We start from the raw sequence: 23,931 nt of genomic DNA, 5'->3' as shown, positions 1-23,931 counted from the left end.
ACCCAGAGACTCTGCACCTGATTCCAGCTTAGCATTGTGGAGTCACCCAACTGCCTTCTGTGCCGGAGCCAGAAGGGGAAATGAGTTTCTTTAAGTGGACTGCAGTGGGGAAATATTAACTGCACAATGAGGGTGCAGAGCTCCTTTGATTGCCCTGAACAGGTTCCCACTGCCGTTTCAGACGGAATTGATGCAGTTAAGCCCGAATTTCCTGGCAAGCCCAGGAACCGGTTTTTCCAAAAGACATCTTAGACCGCAGAAGGCGTGGCCTTTCCATGTCTAATCGCAAAAGCAAACCACTGGACACATGCTGCCTGTTTCCAGCTGGTTGTGTATGTTTTCTCCACACTTTAACAAAAAAACGTGCCAAGGTGTGACATTTATGAACCCCACCAACTGGGAGCTGTGCACACATATCGTTTTGCCTGTGGTGTGGGAAAGTGATGAATGGGGGCTGTTCTGCTGGCGGAGGAGGGCTGCTCTCCCTCTGGCATGACTGCAGCCTTATTTATTACCCACCCAAGTATAAAACCGCCCGGCCGGCTGCAGCTCTCATCTCCAGCCTTGGCACTTGCCCGAAGAGACCACGGCGCCTGGAGCCCCAGCCGTCTTCTCCCAGAGGCTCTGTGGCTCTATTGAGAATCATGCACGGGAGGCAGCTCGTCTGCTGGCACCTGCTGGTTTTGCTTTTCCTCCCTTTTTGCCTGTGTCAAGATGAATACATGGAGGTGAGCAGAAGAGCTAATAAAGTGGTGGCAAGAATAGTGCAAAGCCATCAGCAGACTGGCCGTAGCGGCTCCAGGAGGGAGAAAGTGAGAGAGCGGAGCCATCCTAAATCTGGGACTGTGGATAATAACACTTCTACAGACCTAAAATCCCTGAGACCAGATGAGCTACCGCACCCCGAGGTAGATGACCTAGCCCAGATCACCCCATTCTGGGGCCAGGTACTCAGAATTCTCTTCTAAGGATTACTGTCAAAGTTTAATGAGTTGTGTTACTCTTGCTCTTTTTTCTTTTCTTTTCTTTTCTTTTCTTTTCTTTTCTTTTCTTTTCATTTCTTTTCTCTTCTCTTCTCTTCTTTTCTTTTCTTTTCAGCTTTGATTCCTAGGATCAATGCTTTCGAGAAGTGGATTGCGCTGCTTGTGGGTCTCTCTCTGGGTTGCTCTGGGATACTTGGGGCGCTGCCGGTCTCTGTTGGAAAATCATGGATGTACTGAGATAAAGAGAGGCTGCAGCCGCCCCATCAGAAAGGGGTACAGCGGCGGCCAGCTCCCTGCTCTCTGTGACTTGGTTTCTTTCTGGCTCTGCTGGTGTGGAAAGGAAGAGCGCTGACCTTTGCAGACAGATGACCACTGTAGATAATCATTTGCAGATCATAAGAAAATTGGACGTGCTTAATTGCTTCCCAGCCAGGAGAAGCTGCCCTTTGAGTTTTTCATTCGATGTGCGAATCTACTGTGACATTTCACGCCAGGCTTTGTTGTTTGATTTATGGAGTTCTAGGTTACTAAGCCTCTATATTCACCCCGTTTTAAAAAGGACCAAAGAGTTAAAACAAAAAAAAGGCTGTCTGTATTTAAAATGCAAACCTGATTGTGTTGTGTGATGCAATGCCTGATAATCACAGAGGACTTGATTTATTTCTGGGTGTGTAAGCTCAGCGTCTAAGGAAACACCTTTAACTCTTTCAGGGTGGTACGGCAGTGAGTTGAGGTTTCAGTGTAGTGAATGGCAAATTCATGAAACTCAATTTAATTTAAAACATCAAGAACAGGAAGAAACAGGTTTTTTTAATTTGCCTTTATTATTTTTTAATGAAAAACATTTTAATGGAGGTGTAATTGACATATAACATTATATTAGTTTCAGGTGCACAACACACGGAAGCAGCAGATTTTGATTTACCTTCTAGGTATCAAGCATGTGGTAATCAGACAAGGGGACGAGGAGAGTTACTCTGAATTATATGATCTTTGAACAAATAGGTTTTACCACAGGAAGTGACTGCTTCTATGCATTGAATAGGCCCCGAAAAAGTCCATGAAACTGAAATCGAAACCCCTCCCACCACAGACTGAGAAGTTTTGATTGAGACTGGTAGTATGATCAGACCAAGGTCACACGCGGAAGTAGCTGTAGATCTGGGACAAACCTGGGATGTCTAACTTGGCCACAAATGCACCATTCTGTGGGGCTGTGCCAAGAAAACACTGTTCCTTTGATGAGCCACAGAAGAAATGATAACCTCCAATACAATCCTGTTTTTTGAAAGCCACTTTTAGAGCTTGTCCGTTCATCCGACAACCTTTTGGCTGAAGAGCAATGAGGGCTAATCTGAGGTTTTCTCAGGGGTGAAGACATTTTCACTTTTGTCCAAGCCTTGATCTGGACTTTCTGTTTCAATAAAAGGATCTTTGCTGGATCCTTCCCGGCCATGGCAGTGTGAGCCCCCAGAGGCGGCAGGAGGCAGATGCAGGCTGTCCTTTCTCATTAGTTCTTGGCAACCAACACCCCAGTAGGCAACTGAAATCCAAATTACGTTTCTTTTTCACCCCACCTACTGGTGCCCCTAGGCATCTAACATGCTGAAATCAGATGAATGGGTTAGAAGCCACTTTCTGTTTTTTGCTTTTTCTTTTTTTTTTTTTTTTTTTGTTTTGTTTAAGCCAGGCTTTTTGAAAGGAGGGGGACTTTCAAACTTCCTTAGATTTCTGAAATATTTCCAAACCAGCCTCCAACAAGAAACACTGATATTCTAGAGGTTTCAGTGCAACTCTCTGCCGTTGAAGTGGAGACCACTTTGAACTTTGGATTGTACTGTGTTTTTCCTTCTTTCCTCGCTTCCCCTAGCTCTTCTTTTCCTTTAATCCTATTTTTCCCCGCTTCTTTCACCAATCATTTCCTGTGCTTCTGTTATGTGCCAAGCTTGAGGATGGCGGTAAATATGCCCAAGCGCCTATCTCTGAGCAGTTCCGAAGGGCTCTCGTGGGGATAAATGAACAGCTCATGAAGTATCACGCGATGAACGACAATGCATAAAAGGGAGTTGGGGGAAAACAATCAGAATGGTGGTGGCCGCTAAGCTGAATCTCAAAAGATGAGACAAAAGGGATGGCTATCCACGGAAAAACTAAAATTAAAAAAAATGCGTGCCACAGCAAGAGCCTGGAGAGAAACTTGGAGGAGCGGGTGTGGCTGGAGCGCCGGCTGGGGAAGAAGACATGAGTGGTTTTAGTGTCAGGCGGGATGAGTCTGTTGGCCGGTAGAGAAGCTTCAACCTAATTTTGCCAGCAAAAGTTTTGTCTGTCTGTTTGTTCATAGCAGGGTGGGGAGCTAATCAGGTTTGTGTTCTGGAAAGATGACTCTGGCCATCGGGTATGTGCAGAGATGGGGATGAGCAGACTGGACTCTCTTTTCCTGACATTTTCTCCTCTGTCGCTTTTCATTATTCACCTTTATCAGTCTCCGTCCTCTTCCTGGACACCTGTCTCTCCCTCTTCCTCTTCCCTTCGCCTTTTTTCTCTTCCCTCCTCCTTGGGTGAAAACTCCTAGAGTCATTTACGGAAGTAGCGCTCCATTCTGTGTAGCTGCCTCTACGTCTCCATCTACAAAACGGATGGGTCTTGTCTTAGGGATGCCTCCTTCCTCCCATGCTGCCCATTTGCATGTTCTTGGTATACAAATTTGACCTAATTTTGGGAAATGGGTTGATAAACTTAAGGGGGTATAGACAGTAACTATCTAGTATGTGACTTTCCCTTCCCTGGGAGAAAACTCAGCGAACACATCCAGCCAATATGTTCTAAGGGTCCATCCAAAGGCCCACAAACATTGTTCCACTTGAATGAAATTTGAAAGACCGGGCCAGAGGGAGGACCCCATTGTGAAATGTTGCAGGAGGGTTCTCAGGAGGTGCTGGACTTAGTGACCAGAAGTCTCTTCTGTTTTGGTGGCATCTCTATGCTCTCGAAGTGTTTGGGCATTCACTCAGTCCCAGCTAGCTCTGATGCTGACCAACCCCATCTCCAGAGCTAGCTTCTCATGCCCAGATACTAGACTAAAAAGCAAAGTCTAAGTCACTATTTGAGGCTTTGGAAAAGACTTCAGTATCTTTGTTTGCATTATAGAGCTGGAAAGAAAATTCATGGCCATCTTACCCAATCCTTTAATTTAGTAGACAAGGAAAATGATGTATGGGGAAAAGTGACTTCATGAAATTTACACGGAACTGAGATGGGTGTTCTGGTTCCAGTCCAGTTCTCTTTCTGTAGTTCTTAACAGCTCAGTTTTTCACTTCTATTTTTAAACGAATGGTTTCCACTTCAGGATTTTCCCTCCTTCCCCTCCCTTCTCTTTCCCTAAAATTCATTATTGGCAGAACCTAGGATTTCTTGGAGCTTAAAAGGCTGTATTTCATATTAGCAAAATCATCCCAGGAAATTAATGGAATACTTACTTCTCAGATTGCATCTTTGGATGAGAAGGAGGGGTGGTGCTGTGGTGTCTGACTTTCCAAGTGTCTGAAGTCCCTCGTCTCAGACCACTGCTTTCACTGTTTATCTTTTCCTCCACCAGTTTTATAAAAGGTTTTCATAGACTCCCATACCTGTCCAGATTGGGAATAATGATCGAGAAAACTTGAATTTTAGGTGATTAGACTGGGAGGTAACTTCTGATTGTAGCTCCTGATCACTTGAGATTGGGCTCTGAGCTGTTGCAGGGAAATTTGTGTGGACTGTAGATACTATTCTGCATTTTTTCTTAATAGCTAGGTGAGAACCTTCAGGAGAAAGGAATGAGAGTAAGGAAAAAGTCTGAGCTCTTTTTTGTATTTTTTTTTTTTGAGATTTTGTTGACTTTTAATGTGACTCATAACCATTTCTGCATTTAAAAAATGTTTTTTAATTGAAGTGTAGTCAGTTTACAATGTTGTGTTAATTTCTGGTGCATAGCATAGTGATTCAGTTATACATATATATTCCTTTTCATATTCTTTTTCATTATAGGCTATTACAAGGCATTGAATATAGTTCCCTGGGCTATACAGGAGGACCTTGCTGTTTATCTATTTTATATGTAGTAGTTAGTATCTGCAAATCCCAAATTCCTGAATTATTTCTCCACTCCCTCCTTCCTCCTTGGTAACCACAAATTTGTTTTCTATGTCTGTGAGTCTGTTTCTGTTTTTAAAATAAGTTCATTTGCCTCATTTTTTTTTTAGATTCCACATATAATTGATATCATATGGTATTTTTCTTTCTCTTTCTGGCTTACTTCACTTACTACGACAATCTCCAGGTCCATCTATGTTGCTGCAAATGGCATTATTTTATTCCTCTTTATGGCTGAATAGTATTCCAGTGTGTGTGTGTGTGTGTATGTGTGTGTATCCTATCATCTTTATCCAACCATCTGTCAATGGACATTTAGGTTGCTTCCATGTCTTGGCTATTGTAAATAGTGCTGCTATGAACATTGGGGTCCATGTATCTTTTCAAATTATAATTTCCTCTGAATGTATGTATGCCCAGGCATGGGATTGCTGGATCATATCCAAGCTTATTTTCTATTGGAAAAAAAGAGTAAAGTCTAGAGATGCAGCAATATGAAGCCTTGATTCATTTTTCTGCTTGGATTTCTAATGATGGAGAAAACTTGAATTTTAAATGACTTCTTCCTTCCTCCCTTTCTCCCTTTCTCTCTTTCTCCCTCCCTCTTTTCCTTCCTTCCTCTCTCTCTACCTCCCTTCCTTTTTCATAATGAATCCTTTAGCAACAATATGCTATTTTCAGAAAACCATTGAATTATAATTGGTGTCCAAGAAAGTTTCCACAAATCCTTTGTATGCTATGATTAAAAATCAAATTGCCAATGTAGATGAGTGAGACTCCAAATTTATAAGCAACTCGAACTCTTCTGTCAATTAACTTCTGCCAAATCTCTAGCTCCTTGACACTAAGTACAAATTTTAGAAATTTATCTCTGAATAAATAAGCATTTAACTCAGTGTCCTATTTGAATACATTTAGTATCCACTAAGTACTCATTAAATCTCAGTTCAAATAATGTGACAATAACTTTAAATTGTCAAGTGGAATATAAAACAGAACATCATGTTAAAGTGGAAGTTAAAAAAAGGAAGTTAAATTTGTATCAAGATATAAATAACTAAATAGATAAACAACAGGATCCTACTGTATAGCACAGGGAACCATATTCAATATCTTGTAATAACCTATAATGAAAAAGAATAGGAAAAAGAATATATATGTATAATTGAATCACTATGCTGAACACCAGAAACTAACACAACATTGAAAATCAGTGACAACACTTCAATTTAAAAATTTTTTAATTAAAAAAATAAAATTAGACATCAAAAAAAATGTAGACAATTAATAAGAATTTATTGGGTTAATGAATATTCTTTCCTTAATTTCCTAAGATAATTTGTGTGTGTTGTGACTGTTTGAGAAGCTACAATTCAGAGTTTCTAAGAACTCTTAACCTGGTATCGTAAATATGGAGAGTCTTAATTATATTTGAAGTTGGTAAATTTTATCATTTGAGGGTCATTGACTCCATCTAGCTACATCCGAGACGCCTGGCAGTTGGAAGACAGGGAATGTTTCCAACTCCTCCTCTGAAGGAGCCTCCTCTTTTCCTGACACCTGCAGTGTCAGGAACACGCTTCCCAGAAATCCTGTTCCGATCCTCACCCCCACTCACGGTCCTTTCCAAAGAGCATGCTCTTCTGTTGACTCTCCTGTCCTTGGCCTTCTGACTTTCACCTCACCTTAGCTACTCCCTGACTCCTTTGCCATTGACATACTCACTTTCTTTTCTGATGTTGTTGTGGGTTGTTTGGAATGAAACTTACCTAGAAGCCAGAGGAAATTCAAAAGTCCTAATTACTCATACTTACCTTTCTCTGACACTTCTCTTTGTATCTTTTTAAAGTCTCCACCAACCGGAGGACTGCCCCCAGACTGCAGCAAATGTTGCCATGGAGACTACAGCTTCCGAGGCTACCAAGGCCCCCCAGGACCTCCTGGCCCCCCCGGCATTCCAGGTAAGGATGAGAGTGATGCACTCTTTCCAGCCTAATTGCAGACTGTGCCAAAACAGGAGCCAGGGGCGAACCTCAATAATTTGGGATGACATATGTGAGCCAAAGCTTATGCCTGGGAAATCCAAAAGGAAGCTGGGCAGGGAACTGGGTTGACTGAGTTAACCAGATGGAATGGTATAAAAAATAGTATTTATTATCTATACCACTGGCAGAATCCCACAAGCACTGGGCACAGTGGGGCACCAGATTACAGGCTATGAGGGCCTTCACCAGCATGGAGTCTGGAACCACTGGAGCTGAGTGGGTTGCAGTATTTCTGCCACTGTGTGCTCCATGCGGGACACTAGATCTAACTTTCAGGGGTTGATGAAGTGAAGATGGGGAGGAGAGGAGAGCTTTCAGGTGAGGAGAGAGAGCTTGCTGCTCTGGGTTATAGTCATCTCCATGGTCCCATTTACTGAGCTACACTTCCTTCTGTCTGAGTCTAGGTCCCACCAGATTTTTTCCCCCCTGATCTCAGGGTCTTTCCCCACTCAGCTGTCTCTCACTTGACCTTCATGCCTCTGTTGGAGCCACAGGGACATTTTGGGGCTCCAGCACCACGTGGTGGCACGGGGCATGCTGCAGAGCTCCACTGGGTCCCTCTAGACCCACCATTCCACCATCTCTACCCTACTGAGTGGTGACCCAGCATGGAGCGACCTGGGTCAGCCAAGGAGAGGGCTGCTCAGGTCCTCTCCGTCCCAGGACTCCCAAATCTACCTGGGGGTTTAAGTGACTTTCTTCTCCCTAGGTTAATTCCCAGGGGTAAAACTTTTCCTCGGGGTTTGGCAAAATTCCACTTACTCTTCTCTAATTTACTCCCATTGCTGTTAATATTTATCAAACAGGGTTAAATTTTTAAAATACTTTTGAGGAGCTTTTCAAATGAAACCAAATTTAGAATGAGACAGTGCTCTTTTAGACTTTAAACTATGATTCCAAGCTTTGAATCTATGTCACTGAACAACAAAGACGGCAGGTGCAGTGCTAAGGGGAAGGAGCTATCCAGACCCTTCTTAGTTTGGATACTAAACTCTTCTGGATTATAGGACAGGCTGGCCTTGGCTACTCACTCCCCATCAAGAACAGTTTTGTTATTAGTACATTGACCTATAAACACAGTCAAAGTTCATCAGCCTGGAAGAATTGCAAGCCCAGTTTGATACATGATCAAAGGTGGCTTGGAAAGTCAACAGCAAAAGGGTCTGGAATTCAACAAATATAAAAACAAAGGGAGAGGTGTAGAAATTCTCTCTTAGTGGCAAAGAGTTGAAATCATTATCCAAGTCTTGCTTTCAAGATTATTGTAATAATTTTTTTATCAATCATTTTCACTTTTCCTCCAGTTATAGAAGTGGTACGTGTTCTTTGAAGAAAACTTCAAAAAAAAAAAAACCCAGGAAAGTATATAGAATGACACAAAAATCACTCATGTTTCATCCATTAGAAAAAATAAAGCACTGCAAATATTTTTTTGTAATTTGTTCTAGTCTTTTCCCCCTTTGGATAAAATATGTATATAGATGCACAACTCCATCCTATTTATATATATATATACACATACTATCATGCTATGTCCAATTGATTCATAACCCCTTTTAGCTAAAAATATCATACTAAATGTTATTAAATATTTTTATTCAGCATTCTCTCTTTATGCCTATGTAACAACATTTACTGGGATGTACCATTTTTAAACTTAGCCCTTTCAGTATTTGTGGACATACAGGCGGTTTCCAATCTTTGCTATTATAAAGGATGCTTTAATAATCAGTCTTCTACCCAATTTTTCATTCAAGTCTTGCTTGATAAGAAAAACAAGCTTTGGAGCCTGGAGCCTTAAGAGCATCTAAGGCCATTTTCAGTGTCCCATTTAAAAGAGATCCCATTTGATCATGTCCACCAAGGCTGGATTTGGGATTGTTTCAAATGGTCCCCTTTTACAACTGAGTTTGTGTATTTTGGCAAAAACAGAGGGGGGGGGGCTACATTGGTATAGAAATAGATGGTGAGTATGAGTGACTGGGCTTTCTCATATGATAATGTCTGGTTGTTTAAGGAAACCATGGGAACAATGGCAATAATGGAGCCACTGGCCACGAAGGGGCCAAAGGTGAGAAAGGAGACAAAGGTGACCTGGGGCCACGAGGGGAGCGAGGGCAGCATGGCCCCAAAGGAGAGAAGGGCTACCCAGGGGTTCCACCAGAACTGCAGGTAAGTCATCCTGGCACGTCTCCAGGTGACTTCTACACTGTCCTGACCATCAGGGTCCAAGAATCAGAAGGCTTGGGTGCTTCTTCATCCTCAGTGTTGACTAAACCTGAGTCTCAATCTGTCCATCGCCACCACAGGGGTTTTGCATAAGACCTAGCTGTCAAAGTGCTTTGAAATCATTCTTAGGGAGAAGAGAAACATATGAAGGGTAAAATTCAACACCCTCATTAGACCAAATACAAAGTGATCTTGAATATCAACTAAGCTAATCTCTCACTTTCCAAATGAGAAGATATGTTAGATAAAAAGGTTCTTGGCAACCTGAATATATAAGTTTTTAGATTCATAAAATATTATTAAGTAGACATTTGACCATTCCATTTATTTATTAGTTTTGTTACATTTACATATTGAAGTCACATGTATGGGTATTAATACACAAATGTTACTTTCTATCATATCAGATTTTGTGGCATAATTGTTACCTAAACTTTTCTCATCAGTATCTTCTTTATCACCAGAGACGTTTCATTTTGCATCACTCACCTACAGGTTTCCAGACCAGATGATATTTATCTCAGTTTAAAGTTTGTTTAATCCATTTATAAGGCTGTTATTGGACATTTTATTCCAAGCTCAAGTACCCACCTATCTACTCTTTATTTCTGTCTTAAATGATCTTCAAAATTCTTGTCAGTAAGATCTAAAACTTGCAAATGTGGGGTTAAGTCACCAAGAAAATTACTAAGTCTGGGTTATTTATATATGTGGCTAATACTATAAAAACAGATTCTTTGAAAGGACTCCCATTAGCACTGAAAACTAGCAATTTTTATTAAGGTTGTTTCTGGCTGATATGTCTTCCTGAAATAGCAACTTGTGGTTAAAACTAAGTAATTGAGAGAACATACTGATGAAATAAAACTCATATTTTAAGTCAAGACAGGAAATTTTTAAACATAAATTTTTCTTTGCCCTTTTGGGCCTCCCCCTTCCCCTCTGGTGTGCACTGTCCATCTGCAAGACTCATTAACCAGACTTCCCCAACAGTAGAAATCCCTGCGCAACCACAAAGATCAATTTTTCTTCTTCTGGCACCAGCCATGGAACTCCTTAGGAGACAACATTACTTACTTATAACCTTATATTATAAATGTTACTAATGGTATTCCCTGTGTTCTGCCTATTTCACGTGACTACTGTTCCTTGCGTTACCAATGCATAATTGAGCCTCCAATAAAAATAACGATGTCTAGGGGACTTGAAACGATTGACCAAGTACATTGTTCTATAAGATCAATGGTTGTAACAGTGTAACTCTCGTTGTGGGAAGAAGCTCCAAGAGGGAACCACTTCTTGGACCACAACTAGTAAGACAGGAGGTCCAGAGGATTTGGGCTACTGTTAACCCAGTTATCAGCACATTGAGTAGCATGCCAAGGTAATCCTTGCCTGACCTGGAAATGAGCATTCCTAGTGCCATGGGACAAAGTGGTCACAAAATGCCTCCCAAATCTTGGTTGAAATTAAGGCCAAAAGGGAGGGGATCATAAAATAAAGAATGCTGCCCACCATCCACTTCTGCAAGAACCAAGTCATCCACCGCTGTAGTCGCTGACCCACGATACACCCTGGGGGGAATTCAGGGTGAAGATCAGCATGAGGCACCTTTTGCTCTGGGAAAACTGGCAGAACCGGCCCTCAGATAGATATATTCAGGAGAAAATTTTATGAACCTAGTTTCTTTTCTTTTTTAAATTTTTTTATTGAGGTATAGTCAGTGAATATATGAATATACATATATTCATTTTCATATTCTTTTTCACTGTGAACTACTACAAGATATTGAATATATTTCCCTATACAGTATAAACTTTTTTATCTATTTTATGTATATCAGTCAGTATCTGCAAATCTCGAACTCCCAGTTTAGCCCTTCCCAACCCCTCCCCCTGGCAACCACAAGTCGGTATTCTATGTGAGTCTGTTTCTGTTATATATATACATAAGTTCATTTGCCTTTTTTTTTTTTTTAGATTCCACATATGAGTGATGTCGTATGGTATTTTTCTTTCTCTTTCTGGCTTACTTCACTTAGAATGACATTCTCCAGGGCCATCTATGTTGCTGCAAATGACATTATTTTATCATTTTTTATGGCTGAGTAGTATTTCATTTTATAAACATATCACAACTTCTTTATCCAGTCATCTGTTATGGACATTTAGGTTGTTTCCATGTCTTGGCTACTGTAAATAGTGTTGCTATGAATATTGGGATGAAGGTGTCTTTTTGAATTAGGGATGAGCCCAGTTTCTTGCATCTCTCCATACTTAGAAAAGCACTGAAACCATTAACTATGGTATTTGTTCCTCTCAAATAGCAGTAACCTTTCACCAAAATGTGTGCTTCACTGTGTGGACCCCTTCACCAAAACCCCATATACTGGCCTCCACCACCCCGACCCCCGTACCTCTTTGGAACAGTCCTCAGAGCTTTCCTGAAAGACTATCTCCTGGGTTATTTCCTCAGGTTGGCTCGAATAAAATTTTCCATTTCTTTCTTAGATTGGTTTTGATTAATGTTATTGTGGACAATATAACATGAGAAACTTTTAAAGAACTAGCATACAGAGCAACTTTTATTTGACAGATCAATGGGGGAAAACCTGGCCCTTTATTTGGGTGCATGTGGTGATTGACCTTGGACAAATCCCATCATTTTTCTGGGTCTCAGTTTTTAAGCATAAACTAAGAGTTCCTGTGTGTTATCCTATCTGCTTTTGCAGTTTTGTAACTTTTTAATGAATGCTATTTAATAATTTTAGCAACCTGGGATCCACGTGCCAGTATAAATTTACAAAGAAAAGGAGACAGATGCTTATAAGGTACTTAACAAGATGAATGATAAACATTCTCAAAGCTAGAAACTAACCCCAATCTGTGAATGGTTATACCCTGGCTGAGAGGCCCTACAGTAGCCAGTTTAATGGAGAACAAGTGGGCAATTATTACATTTGTTCCATCAGCTTTTTGACCCTAAAACCACAACACAATCATTTGGGAGAATTACTTTCACAGTTTTGAAGGAGGCATCCAGAGGAGAGAAGACTGGTCTTAGGCAGGTTGTAAAGGAGGGTGACTTCCAGGTCCCTTCATTCTCATTTCTAAATCTCTCCTCTGGTGTCCCCCCTTCTTCATCCTTCTGTGTCCAGTGCCCTCGTGATCCTTCTGACTGCCCACATCCTTCCTGTGTTGATTCTCTCAGGGCTGCCTCCCACTCCCTACACCCCAAGTCTTCCAGGACTTCGGATTATTTGATCTCTTTCCTCTCTCACCCCTCTCCCTTAAAACTCCCATTCATTCAAGACAGAAAATCCCACCAAGTTAAAGAATTAATTGATCTAATTCACACTCAGTTTGAATGACTCATTTGGCTAGGGAATTGGCATTGACTCTCAAATGTGACTCTTCAGTGGTGGTACAGTTTGACGTGTGGGGTATTCCCACACTGCCCAGAAATTCTGTGACACCAATTAGATGTCCTACAATTCAACTCAGTTTTGACCCTGTTTACCTGGAGGTAGCGTCTGATCCCACAGGTTAAGAACTCAGTCCTGTGAGACTGCCCAGCCCACCTCCCCTACTTTGGGCACCAGTCCCGAGTCCTGATTGTCACCTGCGCTTCTGTCTGGCTATCGATCGGAAGTTCCAATGACCCTCCTTGGGTTTGATTACTTTATCAAAGCGACTCAGTGAACTCAGAGAAGCATTTTATTTACTAGCTCACTAGTTTGTTAAGAAAGGATGTAACTGAGGAACAGCCAGACGAAAGAGATGCATAGGGCAAGGTGTGGGGAAAGGGCACAGAACTTCCACATCTTTTCTGAGAGCACCACCCTCCCCAAATCTCCATGTGTTTGCCAACTGAGAAGCTCTCTGAAACTTGTCTTTTGGGTTTTTATGTGGGTTTCATTACATGGGCAAGATTGATTAATCATTGGCCATTGGTGATCGATTCAACATCCAGCCCCTCTCTCTTCCATGGAGGTGTGTGTTGTGGGGGGGTGTAGGGAGGGGAGGGGAAGTGGGGCTCAAAGTTCCAACTTTCTAATCCTGAATCGCTCCACCTTCCCATCCTGAAGTGCTTCCCAAAAGTTACCTCAAGAATGTAAAAAAGACACTTTGCTTGTTCTCCACACTTAGGAAATTCCAAGGATTTTAGGAGGTCTGGACCAGAACTGGATATGAATACTAAATATATATTTATTATAAATCATAATATCACAGGTATCCTTTAGGGATAAAAACAGCACAGGGTAAACAAAATTAAAAAGCTGTTTGACTGCAGGACTTCTCAGATCGTTTAATATGCTAATGGCCATTTAATAGCTATTGGTAGAAGATTGCACCCACATTTTTCAGTATTATTTGATAATAGAATTTTAATATCTAAAAAAGCATTTTAAGGGATAATGTTTCTTAAAACACATGCTCAGAATTTGATATATGCTGTGGTTCTAATGGCTGCATAGCCATAAAAATGTTAGAAATTACCATGATTTGTTTAATTCTTTCTCCATAGATTAACATTTAAATTATTTCCAATCTTGCTGTTACAAATATTGTTGAAATAAACTTACTACTATAAAAACCTTATTTCTCTAAAATCAACTGCCTTTTTTAACCATCAACTCTCTCATTAGATTGCATTCATGGCATCTCTAGCAACTCACTTCAGCAATCAGAACAGTGGGATTATCTTCAGCAGCGTTGAAACCAACATTGGAAACTTCTTTGATGTCATGACTGGTAGATTTGGGGCTCCAGTATCAGGTGAGAAGTAAAAATAAATAAATGATGAATTGATCAATCTAGCAATCAAGAAAGGGAAGGAAGGAAGGAAGGAAGGAAGAAAAGAAGGAAGGGGTGGGGGGTGGGGGAGGAAGGGAAGGATGAAGGAGGAGGGAACAAAGAAAGACACTAAGAGACTAAGGGAGTTAATAATTCTTTGTGATTCTGGGTAAAACAAATAATCATTTACATATATATTTCCCTGTTGGATTTCAAAGTAAGTGAATTAGAATCTGAGAAGAAAAAAACACTTTTAAAAATGATAACATTCATTACTTAGATTATTAACTCTGACTTGAACTGAACCAAATAATCCTTAAGCGGGGATAGTTACCTCTGAATTTAAAAGCCCTTAGGTCAGAATTCTCACAGTTTAAATGTGTCATAACTGAGCTCATCCTCCTTCTAAAGATGATGTGATTCCCTTGGGCTCACCTGGATAATCCAGGCTAATCCCCCCGTCTCAAGACTCTGAACTTAATCACACTTGTGAAGTCCCTTTGCCATATGAGGTAAGATCCTGGGGGGTTTAGGACATGGGCACACAAGGAGATCATTATTCAATCCCCCACAACTTTCTTACTTTCTAGAGCCACAGCTGCTTCAAGTGAATATTGCATTTTTCCCTGTCCCAGCTCTGAAAATACCCAGCTTTCCCAAGGCTCCCCGGTTCCTTTCATTGGAAAGTAGTATTTGGAAACCAAGATCTGGGCACTAGGTGTACTCATCACTATTAGGATGTCACTGCGTCTAGGTCCTGTTAATGGATAGAGCTAGAAAATATATATGCATACTAACCCATGAATGCATATATATTTATATTTATTTTCCTATCTATCTATACTGTACGTAAAAAGCAAACAAAAAATCATGAGTTCATTCTGATACATCTGACTCAAATCCAGCACCACTGGGTTCATTCTAGCATTCCCTTTATTTATTTGTAACTTCTCTCTTTGACAATGAGAAACCAGGCTCTCTTAATCTATAATTTATTTACTTATTTGTTGAACCTTAGTATACAAAGTAGTTATAGAATTGCAAACCCCTGTCCCATGAGATACAAATTTACCAACTAGGGTATGACGTTTGTGCACAATTCTTTTTACATTTAAGGCATCCAGTCAAAACCCTGTCACATCCTTTCTTCCCCATGCCCTTCAGTTCTGTTACTCCATTCATTTGTTTACACACCTAATTCATTTGTCATAATCTTATCTCGAGTTTCCCTGGTATTCTGGCTGAGTTTTTAAAAGTCTGCATTTAGCAAAATTTATTCTTTGTGGTGTACAGGTCTATGGGTTTTGACAAGTGCATAGAGATACATCACTACCATACTATCAAACAGAACCATTCTTTCATCCCCTGAAGTCCCTCGTGCTAGCCCTTGGTAGTCAGCCCCTGGGAACTCCAACACCTGACAATGACTGGTCGGTTTTCCATTCTGCCTTCTTTTCCTCCTTCACTGCCCGATTTTAAGCACGAGTGTTCCATTTCTCAGTATTTACCTCTGTATTTTAAGAATGATTTAAGTCATGTTTAAATTGCTTCATCTGTGACCTTCAATGATATAACAAATATCATTGTTATACTGTTACAGGTGTGTATACATAGACACCTATAGCATTGTTATATGGATATAACTCCCAAACATTACAAATAAGCCAGTCAATGAACTTACTATGTTGTTATCTTATCTCTTTCTTACTTGTTGATTTTTGGTGGTTGAATCATTTGTATGCTGTCAAGGTATAAAACAATTACATTCTAGGTTTACATTATCCCCTGCTATTATTTGGACTTACCTTACAGTTAAATATATTCGGTGTTCACCATTAGTCATTTTGCCAAAGTTTCCCAGACATCTCTTTATTAGTCATACTTTACCCTTTAATTATGTTCTCAAGAAAACTTATGACATCAATATTCGCCAAGACTTTACATGTTCTAAAACTCTTTGATAGAAACTTGGCTGCAAATAAAAACCTTGGCTTACATTTTTTCCTGTTTCCTGGCATTTGGTCCAGAGAACTCTGAAATAAATCTGAGGGTTTTTTTTTCTCTTGTAAGTGACTTAGTCTTTCTACTTGATTTCCCAAAGAATTTTTTCTTTATCTTCAAAGTCCGGTTGATTTTTTCTAGAAGTGTTAATCATTCTGGGTCAAATGTTCCTGCTGCATCTTTTCAATATGTGTGTATAAGCCTTCTTTTTGTCCAGGAAAGTTTCTTTGAATTATATTTTAAAATATAAATATAAATGTTGTTTTTCTTCTCATTGGGGTACTAAGGTGAGGTGGCATTGGAAGCAGTCTGATTTGTGTTAGGAAATCAGCAATAAGGGGTTATATTGTCTATAGAGTATTTTAAAACTGTAATAAAACCAATTAAAAGTTAGCTAGATTTTTACTATCATCATAGGCCAGCAGTTCTAAACAATGTCAGTGATAAAATGCTCCTCTCCTGTGTGGTGGACCACTCATTCACAAGCATGTCTCCTCATCCCCTCTGCACCTTAGTACACCGCTGGTTAACTTTTTCAAGAACTCCAGTTATGCTTTGTTTTGTTTTTAACTTTTCTTATCTGTCTACAGTATGTATAGTTCTCTCTAACCTTTTGGTGCTCTTCCATTTCATGTTGTTTGCTTTTTCCATTTTTATCCTGCACATTTTAAATTTTATCTTCTGAGGGTTAATTCTCCTTTTTGCTTCTTCCAATTTCTTCTGTCTTGTTTCTGTGATGCTTTTTATTTTAAACTTTTTCTATGTTTTACATTAGTCACGATGTCCTGGTTTGCAGTTCCTCCTCTTGTCTGGTCTTGTCTACTACGAGTTTCTGTATTCTGTTTTTAAATGTTCCTTCAAAGGGGATTTGCATCATTAATATATTTTAAATTCATGATGGAATATTTGGTTATATTTTTCATCTACTACATGATAACATTTCCTGTTGGTGAGTATTCTTCATCTATTGGTAATTTTTGTTGTTCTTTTCTACTTTCTAAAATTAACTGATGGTTAAATAAATTGGATTTTCCTAGATCAGCTCTATGCAGTAGTTTCTTGGGGAGGGGGAGGGACCCCAGTATAATTCCAGGCTTGGTAACTCAATGGTTCCCTCTTCTGCCACCAGGGGACTCCCATTTCTTTTAACTGTTGCTGCTCTGTGTGTTTTTCCTGTGTGGCCACACATCCTCAGCCTCCCCTGACTGCTCTGGGTCTAGGAAAACTTCTGAAACCAGCCTTGCACTTGCCAATTCCTTTGCCTTTAAGAGCCTTATATTTGCTGGTAGGTTCTGAGATCCACCACTGCAGTACAGCTTTCCACACTTTCTGGACTTTATCTAGCAACTGTCCCCCCAAACAACTTCTGCTTCATCTCGGCCCTGCACACTGGAGCTTCTTTTCAGCATCTTTACTTCAGAGTGGCCATTCTGCATCAGGGAGTGCATTTTTCTGGGCACTGTTTGACGTCTGCTGCTACTTGGCCTCCTTAAAACTCCTTGTCCAACTTCCATGTTGCCTCCACGTGACTCTGCCCGCTGTCAGTTACATGTGACAGCACTTAACTGGTATTTTAAGTGTACTGACTTTTTCAGGGTCCTAGTTTTGCAAAGAATGAATACTTTTCAGTGTTTCTTTTCAGTTCTCCTTATGTGTCTATATGGTATTCAGAAGGAAAAGGAGAAAATTCTGATGGATGCAGTGGCCACGTTGCCACAAATTCTTTTAACGTGTGCCTTGATTAACTTTTCTACCCAGCTAAAGTCAGAGATGAACTAATATATGAAGTGATCAAAACAATCTTTCATCGTGTTTCAATAAGCTTTGAATCTTCTTATGTGATTTTCTACTCTGAAAGTTTATAATTTTCCTATAACTATTTTGTTGAACACTGTGTGTCATAGATTACGTAAGTGTCTAGATACACCCAATGAATGGTTCCATTGCTTCCAATGGCTTCATAACTGAAGCTCATGGATTTAGTTGCTTTTTAGGTTCTCTTGGGCTGGACATAGTTCAAACAATAGCCATCATTATTTGACTCCTACTTTACTGTTCATGCCTCACCCAATAGATTATAAAAGGGCCATTTTATACTTTTCAATTTTGGGAGTGATGGGACAGAGAAGGCTGACTTTTGCAATTACAGTCACACAAAGACCTGAAAGCCATAGGGCAAATGTGTTGCCTCTGGTTTCAGTACCTTTCCTTGCAAAGGAAAGCCATGTGTGGATATCACATAGATTCACTTTAGTATTTCCAACTCTAGTCACTTCATTTATTCACCATCTGGTTTCTTAGTCTTTCTAAAACGCTTCTGTGTCTATTTTTTATAGTAGTCATTTTTTTTTCAGGAAAAATAGTATCTTTTTTGTCATTTTGATTCCTACTTTATTTTCTTGAGGCATTGAAAACTTGTTGTGTGTATATGTAACAAGTTTTATAAAGTGTAAAAAACTCAATGCATGTAAACTACTTTCTTTGAGTTTCTAATTTTTATCTGCCTTTACTTTTCATCTGTGGACCCATCTTTAGGCATATGAATGGAAATGACTTGTTTTTATATCATTTCCTTTATTCCAGCACGTTGAATATGCAAGCCTGGAACTAAATTAAGCATAATCATACTTCTTTATTTAGTTCAACTTGACTCAGAGGCAGATGGATAAACACAGTAGCCTTACAGCTTCAATATTACTTGATTGCACCTTTGGAAAACAGCATAGAACTGTGAAGTGCTTTATTTTTTTTTTTTTAAGATGTCTCTGGACTTTTCTTTTACAATGCCTATTATGGTCTGATTGTTTGTGTCCTCCCCAAAATTCACACATTGAAAACCTCATGCCCAAGGTCATGGTATTAAAAGGTAGGGTCTTTGGAGGGTGATTAGGTCATCATGAACTCTCATGAATGGGATGGGTGCCCTTACAGAAGAGGCCCCACGGAGCTCCCTAGTCCCTTCTGCCGAAAGAGGGTACAACCAGACGTCTGTGACCTGGAAGAGGGCCCTCACCTGGCCAGGCTGGCACCCTGGTCTTGGAATTCCAGCCTCCAGAACCATGAGAAATAAATTTTTGTTGTTTGTAGGCTTTTCAATCTGTGCTGTTTTGTTATAGCAGCTCAAACAGACTAAGACAAGGCCATTAAAATTTTTAAACTTAAAAAATGTAGCATGGACATCAATAAGAGCGTGATAGTTTGTATTCATTCATCTTTTCAAAATGGACTCTCCAAACCAAGATCATTTGGAATTGGGAAGATTTTCCTTTTTGCTCATCCCACCACTATTGGATTCTTCTTAATCGTTAAGTGAGGGGACTGGTATTTACAGTGTTTCAGGCACATTAAGTTGCTTTCAGTTAGAAACCCTAGACTCTTACAAGAAAACTTACAACTTTTAAAATATGTTGGTCTTTTTTAAATGAGGATTCATATTTTCAGTAGCAAGGTCATGCTGCTGAGTCAAAGTTGAATCTTTCTATTTATTGTACATAATTTCACCTACTTACAATGAACAACATGAGGAAATTACTGGAAGTGTTTCTTTAGAACTGATAAACATTTATCCGTGCTACACTGCCTTATCTTTGGCTAACATTTGTGGCAAGTGTTGCACTTGGGTCATTTTGTTAAACCACAGAAGGCTATGTGTTCATCCACGCAGGGCTCTCTACTTTGTCCATGTGAGCCTTGTGGCAGGTGCTGACACTGGTCGATCTACACGGAGGAACAGCATGTACCTCCCCTTAAGCACTTTGTCAGGGGCAGGATGGGCAATGAGAGACAGCCAAAATTAGAGGAGCCTCCTTCCTTTGAAGGCTTTGTAATCTTGTTAGGGATACACGGTATACAAAAAAACTTAAAGCAATTTGAAGGTGAGAGCAGATAAAGGGACATTCATATGAATAAAGGCCAAGAAGAACCAATACATCACATAGAACACAAAGGAAGTGTGAAGTCATGTGACATATCTCCCTGCTATCTCCCGGTCTTCAATATACAATAGTTAATTCAAATGTGGGTAAATATCTGCCTTTTCCAGGTGTCTATTTCTTCACCTTCAGCATGATGAAGCATGAGGACGTAGAGGAAGTGTATGTGTATCTCATGCACAACGGCAACACAGTCTTCAGCATGTACAGGTGACTGGTCTTTTCCATCAGGGAGTATCCACGCTGCCATTGTTTGCTTAAAGGCTGGCCAAGGCCAGGGAAGCATAAAGGAATCAACAGAGACTGGCATGAACCTCGCTGTCATTGAGAACTCCCATACATCAATACACAGCCAGGTTATATGTACTGTCTGGGAAGCAGTAAATATCATGAATTTGAGCATAAGGAGGTTGATAAGAGACCTTGAACTAATTACTAGCAACACTCTCCATGACCAATCATTTGTATTCTTTTCTTAACTCATTATTTCCTTCTCTCTCAGCCCTTTCTTCTGCTTCCCTCCTCTCTGCCCTCTTCACCTACCGAGTCTAGCCCTCTTGATGGCTTCCTTTATCAGCCCCTGAGCCGGCAGGTTGAGAGTTGAGGGTTGGTCTCCCTCTCTAGGCTGTGCTGCTGCTCTGACATTTATCTTAGCAACCTGGTCCTAGGGCTCCTTGGAAAAAAAATCATTTTAAAAAGAAATATTGCAACTTGATCTGATGTCAGCTTAAAATGCAGGAAAGAGCCTGAGAGCCAACACCTTTCCTGTAGTTAAATAAATAGGTGGTGAGTTATCTGTGACAAACTTTGTGGTTATCTTTTCTCAGTTACTTTTGATGACTTGTGGGGATTGTCACATTTTTTTCTGGAGCCTGGCTTCTAGTAAGAGGAGGCATTTGAAAAGCCAAAAAAGAAAAAGATGAGTTAGGTAGGTGAAACTGCTGTAACAAAGAGATGCAGACTATTGTGGCTTGAACACACTAGAACCCTATTTTTCTTGGCCAGTTCCAGGTTGGGGAAGGAAGCAGAAAGGGTGGAGGAGGGGACTGTGTGGAAGGTGGAAGGATCATTGCTCCACCAGGTTTTTGGGGGATGCAGATGGGTGAAAGCAGTTCTGCCATCTGTAAAACTGACTCCCAAATTCTCACTGGTTGTTGCCACTGCCACAGTCAGAAGGAGGGAAGAGCAGCAAGCTCATGGGAAGTTTTATGTGTCAGGCATTCTATTGAAAGTTGTCACACGTTTTCCCAAATGTTTTGCTACAGCATGACAGGGATCTCCAGGGTTCAAGCCCACAATAGTTGTTTCCTCTCTGCTCTCTGCCTGACCATGAGCCAATGCAACATATTTTGGTTTGGGTTATTCAGGACCCTCCTTTAGTACCAAGTCCTCCATTGGTTAGGGTAGATTGACATTGACCCAAACATTGACCCAATGGCTTAAACAAAATAGAAATTCCTTTTCTCCTCATGGAACAGTCTTCAAGCACTCAGGCTTCAACATATGGCTTCTAAGGTCATCCTAGTCATTGTCATTAGCATTCCACACAGTCATAATGAGGAAGGAGCAAGAGGGGCCATTTCTGAGAGTTGTATTGGTATTGGCCAGTCCTATAAGTGGCACATGTCATTGCTGTCCACATGCCATTTAGAGAATTTAATCCCAGGACTATACCTAAATACATGGGAGTCTGGGGGAGAAGGGGAGGACAGATTTTGGTAAAGAGCTGGCTTTTCACTGCAAAGACTAAGCAGTTGGTGCCTTTTTCCTTTCTAGCTATGAAACCAAGGGGAAATCGGATACATCCAGCAACCACGCTGTGCTGAAGCTGGCCAAAGGGGATGAGGTTTGGCTGAGGATGGGCAATGGTGCTCTTCATGGGGACCACCAGCGCTTCTCTACCTTTGCAGGCTTCCTGCTCTTTGAAACTAAGTAAATGAATGAAGTGACCAGCTGCATTTGCGGGAAGACTTATAGCTGAGCTGGTGTTGTCATGATCTGCAGGACATTAGAGTTGATGGTTCTATATGTTGTGTTTTTTTTTAAAATTTCATTGGTTACATTGCTAATCGTGCTACAGGTACAACAATAATGAGGGATGACTGCAGGGGCTCAGAGAATAAACCACAAAACTGTCTTCCCAAGTGGCCTTGATTAGTATACTCAGCAAGCTTTATCACTTCCCTGGGCACCTAAAAGAGAATTCTTCTCTTGATACAGGTTGGAAATCATTGTTCCCATCAGAGAAGTAGTTTGCAAAGAGTTTTAGCTGCTCTGTTTTAAATTTAATAGCAGCTTTCAGGAACCCCTGAGGTTTTGGGTTCATCATTCTTTACAACATTTGAGAGAACAGGGTGCGGTGATTATGATGGGACCAGGGCCAGAACCAAGGTACCAGAAATATTTGTAAAGCCTAGACTGGGCAGTAACACTTTGATCCAGTGGGTCAATATTCAGGAATATAGATTTTTTTTTTTTTTTTAGTAATTCCAGATAGCTTTTAGATAGTAATAGAATCCACAGTGCTCACAAAGAATTGACTCCTCCTTTTCTATAAGGATACTGCTGTAATTAAATCTTGACTTCAAATGGCTTATATTTTTGGAAATAGAATTTTCCTGTAATCCACAATTGGGCTGACCAGATCTGGCTTATCAGATTGCCTTTTTCCCATTGCATTTCTTACAGTACAATAGAGCTCTGTTGACTCTGGCCTGTGGTGAATGCAGGTCCATATTGTACAGATATAATCACTTTCTTTTCTATCAGTTTAGAAATTACCCTAATACACTTTAAATACACTGACATGTCATGTATAAGGAACTGTAAACTTAGTTATATACAGTGAAACTAATGGATACATAATAAAAGGGCATTCCACTTAGGAGACATATAATAAAATTGCTTAACCTTTTTTTTTTAATAAAAGATGATTACTTTGATTACTGTATTTAATCAATATTCATGGAGCAGCTGTGCTGCTTGAATTCTCCCTATCCCTCCCAAAAATCGATTCTTAAAAGATTAAATTTGTCACCAAAACAATATTCATGATAATGTGCCATAAGTTCTGATGCTAGTACCTAAAGATGGTACCCAAAATTGGCTTATTTTAAGCAAAGAATCATTGGAATATACGTCTACCCTGAGGTTGAGTCATATTTAAAATGCACTAGAGAGATGTCCATCTAACAGATATCATATAATGAATTCTCTTAGAAATAATGAGCCCTTAATTTCTCTTCTATTACAATTTGAATTTCCACAAAGGTTTTTTTAACTGTTTACTCATATTGATTACCCTCTACAGCTAGAAGTGGAGAGAATTAATTTGCTAACTTAGTGTGTTCTCTGTTCATTTCAGTCTTTGCCCCTTTCCTTTTGAGCTACAAATATTTTGAAACTCTTCCTGAATCCACATGCAATGCTATTTTAAGCGGATGGATATTAGCTATACTGTGCTTGGCTGGTGATGTTTTTGTGATTTTGTGTGTATTCTCCTTCCCCGTCCCTTGCCCCAGTGTGGGGTCATGGGGTTGAAGTTTACTCTCACCAAATGTCCTAGAGGTACATTGCCAATAGGTATCTGAATGTTGCAGGTTGCCCCAAGAATTTCACATCTAAAGAGCATATACTACCAATAAAGTGCCTTAGAGTACGATGTTGGCCTGGCTTTGGATAAAACTGAGCCAAGAGAAATGTCATAAGCATTATATGGAAATAAACCCACCTCTGTTAAATGTACTGTTTTATAATGTTCTTAATAAAATCGAATACTCATACAATTGTTAAGTTACTATGATGTGTTAATGCA

General features: G+C 40.1%; 1 protein-coding gene across 3 annotated transcripts; it reads left to right on the top strand.

The window, feature by feature from the left end:
* Nucleotides 1–327: 327 nt before the first annotated feature.
* Nucleotides 328–23,902, top strand: C1QTNF3 (C1q and TNF related 3). 3 transcript variants are annotated; one of them, XM_010977621.3, is made up of 6 exons: nt 328–908; nt 6,964–7,075; nt 9,177–9,331; nt 14,037–14,166; nt 20,228–20,327; nt 21,894–23,902. In XM_010977621.3, the coding sequence occupies exons 1-6, from the start codon at nt 444–446 to the stop codon at nt 22,051–22,053; spliced, it is 1,122 nt and encodes a 373-aa protein (XP_010975923.2). In that variant the 5' UTR covers nt 328–443; the 3' UTR covers nt 22,054–23,902. The 3 variants fall into 3 exon arrangements, with proteins under 3 accessions (XP_010975923.2, XP_010975922.2, XP_010975924.2); XM_010977620.3 differs by having other exon boundaries at nt 328–947; XM_010977622.3 differs by having other exon boundaries at nt 331–728.
* The last annotated feature ends 29 nt before the right edge of the window (nt 23,903–23,931 follow it).

This window comes from Camelus dromedarius, chromosome 3, assembly GCF_036321535.1.
Source record: "Camelus dromedarius isolate mCamDro1 chromosome 3, mCamDro1.pat, whole genome shotgun sequence".
Taxonomy (NCBI): Eukaryota; Metazoa; Chordata; class Mammalia; order Artiodactyla; family Camelidae; genus Camelus; species Camelus dromedarius.
Note: the sequence above shows the minus strand (reverse complement) of the source record. Positions and strands in the feature narration are given on the sequence as shown.

Bases quoted from the DNA above. Each gene is read 5' to 3' on its own strand.
- C1QTNF3 (XM_010977620.3), top strand. From the start codon at position 444: ATGAATGGGGGCTGTTCTGCTGGCGGAGGAGGGCTGCTCTCCCTCTGG. The intron at 948-6,963 runs GTACTCAGAATT...ATCTTTTTAAAG, and splicing joins TCACCCCATTCTGGGGCCAG to TCTCCACCAACCGGAGGACT. The intron at 20,328-21,893 runs GTGACTGGTCTT...TTTCCTTTCTAG, and splicing joins ACAGTCTTCAGCATGTACAG to CTATGAAACCAAGGGGAAAT.